Source organism: Cyanistes caeruleus, chromosome 16, assembly GCF_971803275.1.
Source record: "Cyanistes caeruleus chromosome 16, bCyaCae1.hap1.1, whole genome shotgun sequence".
In the NCBI taxonomy this organism is placed as follows: Eukaryota; Metazoa; Chordata; class Aves; order Passeriformes; family Paridae; genus Cyanistes; species Cyanistes caeruleus.
The window spans coordinates 8,526,116-8,539,126 of NC_141716.1; the positions used below are offsets into that span (position 1 = coordinate 8,526,116).

General features: G+C 42.7%; 1 protein-coding gene across 12 annotated transcripts in view; it reads right to left on the reverse strand.

The window, feature by feature from the left end:
* The window catches only part of EYA2 (EYA transcriptional coactivator and phosphatase 2), an 87,267-nt gene that overhangs the window by 46,823 nt on the left and 27,433 nt on the right, over positions 1-13,011 (reverse strand). For 4 of the 12 annotated variants that reach the window (XM_086852960.1, XM_086852964.1, XM_086852961.1 and 1 more), the window contains exon 2: positions 2,649-2,767. In XM_086852960.1, coding sequence (XP_086709086.1) covers positions 2,649-2,767 — 119 coding nt within the window. Of the gene's footprint in view, positions 1-2,648; positions 2,768-3,514; positions 3,549-5,351; positions 5,578-5,646; positions 5,818-13,011 lie in introns of those variants that run through there. The other 8 variants (XM_086852965.1, XM_023939837.2, XM_023939839.2 and 5 more) reach the window with 7 other exon arrangements.

Sequence of the window (13,011 nt, forward strand, 5' to 3'; positions counted from 1 at the left end):
TACATTTTGTATGTTGCCTCCACAGTGCCATCCAAACTTTGCTTCTCGGTTCCTGGCTGGAGCTGTCATTAATTCAGCACTAAAAATGCCAAAACACTCTCACAATCATCAATAATGACGAAGCACAACTGATTCAGCCTCTGTGTCTCCTGGCTGCATTAATGCACACACCAGACTCACTGCACATGGCTTCTCCATTCACTTTCAGTGACCAAAACGGAACAACTTCCTTTGTTCAGACATTGGTCAGCTGGCAAATGAAACATTTAAACCACTTTTCATTTAATGAAATATGCAAATAGAGATAAAGTCTAAATACATGCAAACAATCCAAGAGGTTTGGATAACTTGTGCTGTAAACATGGAGAGAATGACCAAAAAGATCCAACATGCTCACATCTGAAATATTCGTTCATCCTGATTTAGATCTCTTGAAATTGTTCTTTCACACACAACCCTTTTTCACAACATTTTACATGGCTTGATCATTTTACACTCTAACATGGAGATTACACCAAACTATTTTTAAAAACATTGACATTTCATCTGTTAACTTTTTATACTAAATTTGAATTAAAATTGCATCATCACGAGTTCTTACTAAAAATATCAACTACTAGGTATCATTAAATTTTTAGAACGTTAGTTTATGTAATTAATGGTGAAACCTATACAAGCCTAATCACTAACAGGATTGCCCTAATCACTGACAGAAACAAAACCAGATTCTTTCTTCAAACCTTAGAAAAGTAAAAGTAAAAAATTACTTAGAAAAGTAAAAATGTGGTACAGTAATCTATTTCCCAAGCAACAGGCAGAGAGGTTTAGTTAAAAATACTGACAAAAGACAGTGTTATACAAATGTACATATTACTGACAAAGGATAATGTTATACACATGTGTCTATTCACTTACACATCCACAGATTAAAGAATGAGTTTAAATCCAAAACTGGGCTTACCTGAGTCACCTTCAAACTCACTATGAAAAATTTGCTTTGACTTACCTGAAAAATAACAGTTTAGACAATTAGACTGTGTTTCAGACTGTGAAAACAAGAACCACACCATTTCTGTCTGTCTCTCATTACGGAACTGCTCTGAAGAAATATACATTTTACAATTCATTTATTTAATTCTTAATGGCTTTTACATCAAAAAAACAGAAGACAGTTACATGGATATCTAAATGAGTGAGTACAATGACTAGAATTGCTAAATTTAATACTTTATGTGCAATACAGAGCATAAATTCGTGTGCGTTTATTACATTAAGAGTAATAATGTGAGTAATAATGAGTTATTACATTAAGAGTAATAATGTAAAATTCTCTGTCAGTCTGAGAATTGTCAAATACAGAAGTGTTTTCCTGTTCTTCAAATTAGCCAGAACTATTTTCAAGGGAAAGAGCACAATCTTGGTAGCACAGGGGATCATTCTGTAGAAAAACCACTGTAATATTTCTACAAGAAACAAATCAATGTGAGCTGTCACTGGCAAACTGGTATCCAACAGTACAACTCCTGTGCTGGCTCATCTATATCATATATATCAAAAAACAAAGTTCCTCCACCAAGATGTTTATAAAATGATGTACCTAAAAATCATTTCTAGCTCTAATCTTTTCTGCAAACATGGACATTTAAAAGGGTGTTTCCTTTAGGCTGTTATTCCTTCTACTGCTCTTGTAAATAGGCAGTCACGATGGGCTGGGCGTGATTTAACCACGCAATTCCTAATGCCTGAGCAAACATGCAAACAAAACATCTCCTGGGTTTCTAAGAGCCTATAAATGAAGGGTTAAACATACTACTAAAACATAATAGCCAGTGCCTTTTCCTAACTCCCCTCTAACAGGAAGGCTGACAGATCCTGACCGCAGCAAACAATAGCTGGGATTGTACTAGCAAGAACTAGTTCAGCTGCATCACTTGCCAATAATTTTTTTAGCAGATTTAACATTCTTCTGTTTCCTTCACTTGAACAGTATGATGGGGCAGGGGGGGAGAAGGAGAGCAGATAAATTTCCATCAGAGCCTCAACCACTGAAAGAATTTCTCCCTGGTACCTGCCAAATGTGAAACTCCAGCACAGAGGCCAGCAGGGCTAACCATTTGGGGATGGCATCAGTGGTCTCAGAGCGATGCAAATTGGGGCACAGAGCTGCTGTGGCAAGAGGTTTTCAGGCTGCTCAGTGTATTTCTGGGCCTGGGAGCCCCCACTTTAACAGCAGCAGCAGCAGCGCAGCCACCAAAGCCCAGCGCTCACGTTCACACTATCACTGGGACTTCAGCAAAAACTATCAAGTCTACACAAAATATGGTTTACACCTGCAGTTCTTCCAGTGGAACAGAAATGTACACATGCACGTGGGGAAATGCAGGCACCAACTATACACAGATATATAAATATATATATACATGAAATATTTCTATCCCATTTGCATTCAAGCCATTGTGGAACTAAAGGATTCAACCACAACTGGCAAGTTTACGAAGAAGAAAAAATCCTCAAAAATCTCAGTTGCTCACTACACTGTAGAACTAATTGCCAGAAGCAGAGGCCTTGCAGTGGCCAGCTCCTGTTGGTTACATATTGCCATGTATGTTATGTTAAAGCAGCAAACAGCAAGCAGAAGAGCAGCCTACCTTCTATGTCATCTGGAGCCGTGGCATAAATGTGAGAAAGGTTAAGCTTCAGTCTGTCAGGGCACTCTCTATTTACAGTCAGACTGGGTGATATCACTAGATCTAGCATTTCCTTATACCTGAAGGAAAACAAAGGAAAAATACAATTTATTCATTAATTATGCATGCTTACTAATGATTCAATTTTTTCCCTAAGAGAATAAATATTAAAGCTGATTACCTAAACCCAGGCTTCATATAAATTCCACATAATAACATTCACTAAAGTTTTCATCAAAGGGAAATGCTGAATTAAAATGCAGTACTTGCTTCCTTGGAGATTACACCCATCTGATTAATGATTCCCCTTTCTTCCTAGATTTTGCCATACAAAAACTAAATTCCTGATTTCTCATATGCCATCAAAGCAAGAATACACACACCAGTGTCCAGTGAGGCTGCAGAACAGATTGTAACAGGCTGAAAATGAAGCTGAGGGCAGTTAAGATCATTATCGAGTCTTACAAAGTAATAAAGTTATTCCTGGTGACAGGATCAGTTTTCCAGGGGACACCCAAACCAGGCACCCAACTACAATGTCCTGGCCATTAGGTGGCAGTGATACAAGGACAGTTCCTTTCACATGAGAAACCTTACCTGATGCAACCAAAAATTTCAAATTAATGACATCTAGGACTTAAACCTCTGAAGAAAAACATAATTCTTCATGTGAGCACGTGCCCTACACCACCATGAAAGCTAAAAACCTCTGCATTACATAAACAGTACTAAAACAAAAACAGGACTAAATCATAATTTCTGACCTTATTTATAAAATCAATAGGTCTACTCATGCACACACCACCATTTTCAATTCATGTGCCTACCTGCAGCTCTAGACCTTTTCAGCTGCTTGCTTCCCTTGGAATGTTTTGGATGGGTACAAAACATGTCATTAAGGGCACAGATTTACACACCTATGCTTGCAAGTTTTGGTGAAGACAATGGGGTGAGGACAATAAGGTCTGTTACATTTGATACCTGCAAAGCTCCTTTTATGCAAGGCAGGTTTCCTTGAAACCTTTACTCCCATAATGTTCTCCCCTCGTTCCCTGTGCAACCAATGCCTGTGTCTAGAAGAACCCACCAGGCAAGGAACACCTGGAGCTAAATTTCTCAATTAATTGTCTTTATTTCTTTTTAAATACACACAATGCAATGGAAACTTATTTGAATTTCCTCAAGACTAAAGTTGCAGCTTTTGGTTCAAGCCGAGAACAGATGATGAACAGAGAACTCAAAGATTCTACACCATTCTTTGCTTTCCATGGCCACACAGAGCACAGCCTTAGTTCAGCTCCCTGGAAGTCACTGGGGGGAATTAGGGCTATTAGGGGAAAGCATAACTGTGCTCTTGGACAGAGCAGGGCCTGAGCAAGAGCTGATGGGGCAGACGTGGTGAGTGGATCCTGGCTGCAGCTTGCTCAGGCTTCCCTTTCCTCATCACTGCCTGCCAAGGCAGCTGGCACATCGCTGCTCCCACCACATCCCTGTCCCAGGCTGGCACATCCCTGCTCCCACCACATCCCTGCTCCCAGGCTGGCACATCCCTGCTCCCAGGCTGGCACATCCCTGTCCCAGGCTGGCACCTCCCTGCTCCCAGGCTGGCACCTCCCTGCTCCCAGGCTGGCACCTCCCTGCTCCCAGGCTGGCACATCCCTGTCCCAGGCTGGCACATCTCTGCTCCCAGGCTGGCACATCCCTGCTCCCAGGCTGGCACATCCCTGTCCCAGGCTGGCACATCCCTGCTCCCAGGCTGGCACATCCCTGTCCCAGGCTGGCACCTCCCTGCTCCCAGGCTGGCACCTCCCTGCTCCCAGGCTGGCACCTCCCTGCTCCCAGGCTGGCACATCCCTGTCCCAGGCTGGCACATCCCTGTCCCAGGCTGGCACATCCCTGCTCCCAGGCTGGCACATCCCTGCTCCCAGGCTGGCACCTCCCTGTCCCAGGCTGGCACATCCCTGTCCCAGGCTGGCACATCCCTGCTCCCAGGCTGGCACATCCCTGCGCTGGCCTATGCAGGCAGCAGGTGGCACGGCAGCACCTGCCTGGTAACAATCCACAGCACAGCTAAAACATCCCAAAGTTAAAGAAAGCAGCACATAAAGTGAAACGTTCAGGCTTCTGCAATAACAATCTGTGTGCTTCTGGGAGAAGCCAAGAGGTTTGTTTTGATTTTCTGTTTAAATACCCCTGTATGGCTTTACCAGCTCTGAGAAACAGAAAATCACATACTTTTTATCTGAACCTCCCCAATCCCTTTCATAAAGCCAGCGAGTCCCTGTGAGGGAAGGCAAGTATTGTTAGGAACAAGCACAAACCAGATCATTTCACTTGTAACTAAAGAGCAAAGACCAAAGGTAAATTCATTTTCGCTGTCTGCCCAGACAAAAAAACCCATGAACACTCTGTGAATTCACAGAACTACAAAAAGCAGGCATGAAGAGGCATAACCATAACACATGTACAGTGTCCACAACCCAAATCCTCCTCTCTCCAGGTGGAATCTGGGATCTGTCTGCCTCCCTTGGAAATCCATGTGGATATCTCATCACCAATGCAGCCTCAATTCCAGAGGCTGGTAAAGGCTTCCCAAATATGTGAAATAGAAATGCAGTACTTTGGATCCAACACTCGTGTCACCCCTTTGTCCCCAAGTGCTACCTGCTACAGATTTGCTAAGGAAACAAGAGCAGGATAAAAATCAGCCTTGCTCTGCAGCTGCATCTTTGTTGCTAGTGGGTCTGAAAGGGTTCCACCTTCAGATGTGTCCTTGCAAGAGGAGCACAACTGGCTCCCTCTCCCTGCCTTAGATACTGACAAATTAAAAATGCAGATGCACAGGGCCACCAGTTGTGTCCACAGCCAGGGCCCGTGCCACCAGCAGCGTGAAAATGCAACAAGGAGCCAGATGCAGGCAAGAAAACAAAAAACAGTCCCCAGGTGTAAAAAATCCTACCCAAGGGACACATCCCAGTGACAGAGCTGAAACAACAATCCACGACTCCCCACTCAACTCAGAGCACAGCTCATGAGAGGCTTCCCTCAGCCCTCCCAGCACCGCAGGCCGTTCTGCTCCATCTGGTACCGACGCACAGGCCGCAGGGCCCTAAAGGATGGGCACAACCCTTCTTCTGCACACTGAACTCCTGCCAGAGCTTTTCTCCAGAAATGTCTCATCCCATTCTCTTTCTGGCACAGCCAGGCTGCCTCAGAGAAAGGGCTCAGGAAGAATTTCGTGGTGTTTCTCAGTGGGGTGGAACAAGGTCCAAGCTATGGCTCCTAAGGCTCTCCAAAAAACAGCAGGGTGGGCAGGGGCATGTTTCCCAGAGGAATTAGTTTATTCAAATCCACTGGCACCAAATTAAATTTTGCATGCATGGCTGAGAAGGTGGGGTTCCATTTTATACAAGCTTCTCCTTTCCACTCTAAGCACATCTCACTTCTTTTCCCCTTCCTTTCTTAGTGCTATCCCTGCACCGAGGGAAAGCGCTGCTGCCCCAGATCCTGTCAAGCTGAGGCTGTTCCACCTTGTTTCTCAGATAACACATGCCCTTCAGCATAATCCAAACCCCCATCATTCACGACACTGCACAGGCTGTTGTCAAGTGAACAGAAGCAGATGTTTAAAGGAAAATTATCTTTTATAGTGATTAATGCACTTTAATTACATCATTGCTCAGAGATTTCATTAGCTACTCTCTGCCTGATGATTTTTCTACTGGTTTTGCTCTGTTCAATTTTGTATTCACAAAGTCACATTATATTTTCCTGTATTTATTCCATAACATTTTTCTGTGCTTTTTTCAGCTCTCATTTTAGTTTAGAGTATGTATTAGTTGCATGTACAAACAGGTAACTTTTCACAGAACTGCCTGTCTGGTTGTGCATGTCACGTATGAGTGCTGTTAGTGGCTTTGCCTGTTTTGCACGCACCATTTACTGATTTATTCACGTGCATTTCTTGCCTATGGACTTCTTGACAAGAGTTTCTGAAATTCCAGTTTTAATGATGGCAAGCTAGAGAAAATAGTCAAATAATGGAACAGGGCTGGTATTTAACACAGTAAATGACATGCTGGAGTGCAACTGATGAAAATATCAGGTCTTTGTTTTCTTTTTAGAGAAAAAACATTTTCTGGCTTAAGCAGTGTACAGTAAATCAGTAATAAAGTTTGCTGAATACGAGCTTTTATTAAAACCAGTGATGGCAGCATCTAGCATCTGACAGACATCTGGAAGAGCTTTTGGCTTCTATAATTAAGAAGAACCTTGTGTGAATTTGTTGCTCAGCTTTTCCATTAGAATCCCCTACTCAAACCCCAGTATTTTGTCCTGAAATTTAGCCCACAAAATCTCTGCCAAAAACAGAAACTTTTTCTAACATTTAGGAAGGAAAAAATAGAAACAGAGGTATTTTTTTCAGTCATTATGAAGCTAGGAATGCCAGATTAAACAATTTAGGGTTTCAGATTTTTGACTGAGGCGTTGGGGCAACTGGCAAATCCCATATTCTTTTACAGTGATGTTTTGAAGGCGGTGAGTCCAGACCCCAAGTAAAGACAGTCAAATGTGTGCTGAAGATCAAACTCCCAAGGGACTTCATCTCTCTGCAGCAAAGTGCTCAAAGATGGGTGTCCAGTGCCACGGAGGGCCCTGGTGTGCAGACTGGGTCTGAGAGGTGAGGAGAACTCCAGGGATCGTATTTCCAAAGGAAGCCACCATGGCATTGTGGGCAGATGGAACCTCACCACAGCTCTGCCCAGCAGAGCTGGCAAGCCAGAAGGCACCAGCAACAGATCAAGGAGTCTCCTTCCAGAGCTGGGAGCTCTGCTGCTCAGGCAGAGCTTAAATCCTCTCTCAGTCTGCTCCCACTTGTTATTAACATCCTCCCCACAACACGCCAAAGGCAGCTCAGGACCACGGGCACTTCCATCCTCCCTCGGAGGCACTGGACTTGTGCCTGGGAGTCTGCACTTTCATCTCATCTCTGCTCCAATTCTGGGGGGAGAAGACAGAATTCTGGCTCCAAAATATACCTGAATGGTAGAAAAAAACGTTCAAAGGAGAACTTTCAGGGCATTTTCAGCAAGTAAGACTCCTGGGTAGAATGAAGTAGCAGGGTAAACTCAATGGCCAAGTGATAAAGAGATTTCAGAGGGAAGATGAGCAAGGAAGAGCAGGGCACTTACCCCAAAATGAGGGCATTTGAACAACAAAAAGGATGGTCAGGAATAAAAGACACTAGTGAGGGGAAAAGGGGAAAGCTGGCATGGGTGTGGGGAAAAAGCAGAAGAGCTCTGCATCTGTCATCAGTGAAGGAAACGCAGGGTTAGGAACTCTGCAGGTGAAAAAGACAGAACTCCTTCCCTTGGGAAAAACCTGCCAGATCCTACAGTAGAAAAGACAAGTACTTCAAGGGAGTGAGAAACTGCAAAGTTTGTCCATGAGGGGAGAGATAAATACAGAAATTATGCTCCCTGCAACAATCCCATGCCATGATCTTCTCAAAAATTTTTACTTGTATCTGGATGGAGGCCAAATACAAGCTTAAACCACTAGATCTTCCTAAACATATGCATATGCCAACACAGAGCCCTAGGCAGGAGTGGTACAAGCCAAGTCCTCTGCTTTTAGCTCTGCTGGGAAGGGGAGGAGTAGAGACAGAGATTGCAACCAAATTGCAGGAGTAACATTTTTGCCTTGCTTCCCTGACTTTATCTGGTTTTAATTAGTTGATCAACCACTTTCATCTTTCTACTCTTCCAAAAAATGGTGCAGATTGCTACGAAATACTTTATGACTCCAGTGGTACTCATCATTAAAAAGATGACAGGCTGATTCCCCAGTTTATTTCAGAAGTGAATCACACGCAAAAAAATCTGAAGATGGCTTTCTCACTCTCTGATTAAGAGAAAAACAAAACCCATCCCAGTTCTAAAAAGTTTGGGTTTGATTAATTCCTAGGAAATACAAGATTGAATTTTTTTTTCCCATATGGATAAAATTTTCAAAAGCACCTGCTATGCCTCATTAATTTTCATTGGGAATTAAAACTTCTACTGTTTGAACTCCATGGGAAGCATAGTAGCCTAGGCAGCATTGCCAGGACTTTTGGTAGCAAAATTCTGCTCCAAATGTTACTTTCCTCCTGTACAAAAATAAAGGAATCATTCATAAGCAAAGAAAACAGTATTATCTTGCAGCCACCTTCCACATGGTATAATCATAGGGAATCTCACACTGAAGATTTTGGCTACTTCTATCTACACATTTCAAAAGCAGAGGAAAGTAATTTCATTTCCTCTGTCGGTACATTCCTCCCCACACTGTTTGGACGTTCTTCTCTGGGTCCATAATAGATTCTTTGTTCCATTTCAAAAACTCAAAAATGCTTCAGCAGGTGAAAGCCACAACCCTATTTTCTCTTTTATAATGAGTCTTAGTTCATCCCCAAGTACATCTGATAGATGCACACAGGAAAAGCCTGAACAGGCACAAAGTTAAACCTGGGCTGGCATGAATGCTCATGTCCCAGACTGACAGCACAGCCTCGATGACAAGATATCCTTTCAAGGTGACCTGCAGGACACATGCCTGGGGCTGTTTATATTCCTGAGAGCTGCTTTTTACTGATGTACCTGCACAATAAAAGCAGCCTGGATTTATCATTGCCCAGCCTGTTTCAGACACAAAGAGGACTCCTCACTGTGGCTGTAGCACAGCCCTGGGCTGGGGGTACAGAGCTGCATTAGACTCCAGCACCAATTATCCCAGGCTAAGGGTGAAACCAAGAGAAACAAGACAAAAATTATGTGACAGGTAAGGGGAAAAAATGGTTTGGGTTAACATTAAGATTTTCAAATTCCATTTTTTTTTTTTTAAAGTGTTAATTGTAAACAAGTTTAAGAAAAATAACTGAGAAAAAAACAACTGACCAATTCTTTCACACTTCTGAAACCACTACTGTCTAAAAATAACCAAAGTATTCCATCAGCTTTAAAATCTTTCCCCACATGGTTTCTGTGTTTTGTCTTTTTTTCTTAAAATGAGACAGTCTTTTTTATCAAAATTTTACTTTCACTGGAAGTTTTCTGTCTTGCTGTAACCCATAGACCAGACACTGAAAAACAGATGAAAATTCCTGTCTCATGAATTTTTTGAGCCTCATTCACTTTTTTTTTTAACTTTTTTTTTGGAAGGAAAGTCAGCCTTAAGATTTTTCAGTGCTTGGAACTGGCACAAATAATTGCATGCCTTGTTTCCCTGGAAGTCCTGAATTTCCAGAAGCATTGACTTGCTTCACCAGGCTTCATCACCTGCTATTCCGGTCTGCTTTTCATTGATTTTTTCTTTAAATACTCTATTTCTTTTTTGGCTCAGACCTGTTAATTTAAAAAAAAAAAAAAAGAAAAAAAGAAAAAAAAAAGAAGTAGGGTGTCTCCATATAAATAAATGTTCTTCCTCCTCCTAGCAAGGCTTCACCACTGCCTTCTCCAGGTGCTGTTTTCCTGATCCCCCCTGCAGACATGGAGCACACTGAGATAAAAAAGAGGGATGAGCTTGGCTGGGATTCCCCTGCATTTCCTGAGATTAACAGGGGAAGAGACTGAAGGAAGACAGAGCAGGGGGAGCAGCAGCATTTTCTGTCTGAGCAGTCCACAGTAAAGGGGCTCCAGTGCACATAAAACCACACAAGACAAGGCACCTTCACCATTTGTTCTGAAAGCACACTCTGAGAGGCAGCCTGAAAACTGGAGTGAGCTCCTGGTGGGGTTCACAGCACAGACCTTCAACCTGGCAGCCTGACCAGAAATACATCAACACTGGCTGGAGTCATTGGGTCTTTTAAAATTCATTTCAACAACAGTATTTCACTTATTCTAAGTCAAAATGAGAAAGCAGAATTTTTCACAATGCCTTTTTTTGGTCTGTTGGATTTATTTGCTAAGTGGAACAACCCTTGAAAAGATATTATTTTCCAAAGCATAAAATTACTCATCTCTCTTACTGTAAGCAAGCAAGTACTACACAGAACACGATACATTGATAAAGAAACACTATGAGCTTATAGCCTACAGTGATTTGAAATATAAAATTGTATGTGTATGCATACATACAAATGTACATAAATAATCTCTTTCAGCTTCCACATTCCTCTTTGACATTCACAAGCTTTTTAATTTCATCACACCTCTTCCTATTCAGATCCCCCAGGCATGCAAGGGGCTGCATGTGACTGCAGAAAACCACTCCAGCAGCTCCAGCTGCAGAATTGGGGCCCTTAACGCAAATAACTGCTTCCAGAGTCAGGGCTTCCCAAACCCAACACAAGGGCTACAGAGTCCAGATCATGACACTTTTCACTATTTAGGCACCTCTTTCCACTTTGAAGAACCACATTTTTTACTCCTTCTCCTCAGAATCACAAGGGCTAAAAACACATAGAAACAGAAATAGAAAATTAGAGTTTATTCCCCTCACTCAGGTTTTTGCTTTCTCCCCTCATGTCATAGTGAGTAAAGAGCAGCATCTATGTTGGGGCATGAAACTCTGGTTTTACCAGGAAAAACTCATTCTGGGGTGTGAGTGTTTGTGTGTGTGTGTTTTTATTTCCTAAAACATTTGATTCATCAATACAATGTAACATATAGCAATTACACAAGCAAAATTAAGCGTCCAGAAACTACTTCAGCTGTACCATACCAGGATGAAGCAGAGACAATAGAACACTAAACATCACAGAAAAAAACCCCATCTGCTTCAAAAAGCAGTGGAAAATCACAAATAGCAGAGCTTTCCTTGCTTACCTGTCTTGGGCACACCTGCCCAGACTCCAGTGGCATGAGAGAAACTACTTTTAGGCAATCATTTTTGTAAAACTAACTACTCAATGAGGCAAGTAATAATTTCCCTAAAACTCTATTTAATGCAGCAGGACAGGACAAATCATCACAAGCTGCAGAAGGCTTGGGAGGGAAAGCACCTCACACAGCTGGAGCTGCAGGGCAGCAGGAATTCTATCACTGCACAGTTTAAAGCAGTGAAAGCTGGCCATTAGCTGGAACAAGTGCCAAGGGAAAACATTTTCCAGAAAGTTTAGAACATTTATACCACCCACATCCTAACAAAAAGCTCCTCATTCACAAGGCAGTGATGCACCATTCACAAAGCTGCCCCACTCTCTCAGAGTGAGAGCAACTTGGTCTAGTGGAAGGTGTCCCAGCCCCATGGCACAAGATGATCTTTAAGGTCTCTTCCAACCCAAGCCATTCTGTGATTCCATGAAGGTCCCACAGAAAAATCAATGTATTAGGAAACACTTGCTCATGCCACTTGAGAAGTAATACTCTTATTAAAATCCACAAATAACTGTGTGCAAGACAAAGTGGCGCTCCCTCACAGTTTACCCGAAACAGTTCTTATAGAGGACACAATGAGATTAATTCTGCCATAGAGAAACAGCAGATCCAACCCTGGTCTGAGACTCAGAAAAGCTGGGTTTTTCTCCCTGCTCTGCCCCTGGTATCTCAGCTGATTCCTGGGTGAGTCCTTTGTGCCACCACTGTGCTTCCTGACCTTTGTGTGTTTTCCCCAGAGAACCTGCAGGACAAGAGTTGCTCTTCTATGCATGTGAAGCATTCATCAGTGCAGTGGTGTCCTTCTCTCTGTGAGACCCCCAGGTACTGCAGTGTTAAATAAACTGCAGTAACAAAAGATAGAGATATATACACATCATTTTCCCTAGGGCTGCAGTTTACCTTGAAGTAACACTACTGAGTTCTTCCAATCGCTACGCAAGTCTCTCAGGACTATGTTAAGGCCTCTGTAAAACTGGGAACTACAGTATTAATTGCCAATTAAGCTCTTTTTAGGGGCTGGAAAGTGCTCTGAAATCTTTAGGTGGAATCTGTTACACTGCTGGAATATTGATACCCATGCCAATGAATGATGACCAATGTGAACATGAGACAGCCAAGAAGGAGGCGAGGCACGAGACCTGTCCTTCAGGGCACGTTCCCTCACTCATTTTTGGTCCAAAATCTCTCCATTCCCAGACTATGAGAATTTCTTCACCATTTTGATTTACTTCTCAAACCTATCAGAGTCTCAGAGTCCTGCAATGGCTCCAGCAACCCACTGAGAAAGGTAGGGCTGCCCCTTTATAACAGGCCTGTGTCAGCACCTCCGTTCTCAGCCTGTAAAGGAGGAGCACTTGGGGAATAATAATTCAGAAAGAGCTATGGGAAAAGAACTACGAAATGTAAGTTAGCAAAAGGACTTTGGATGTGAGGGAAAAGTCTAGCATAACAGTACAGGTGAG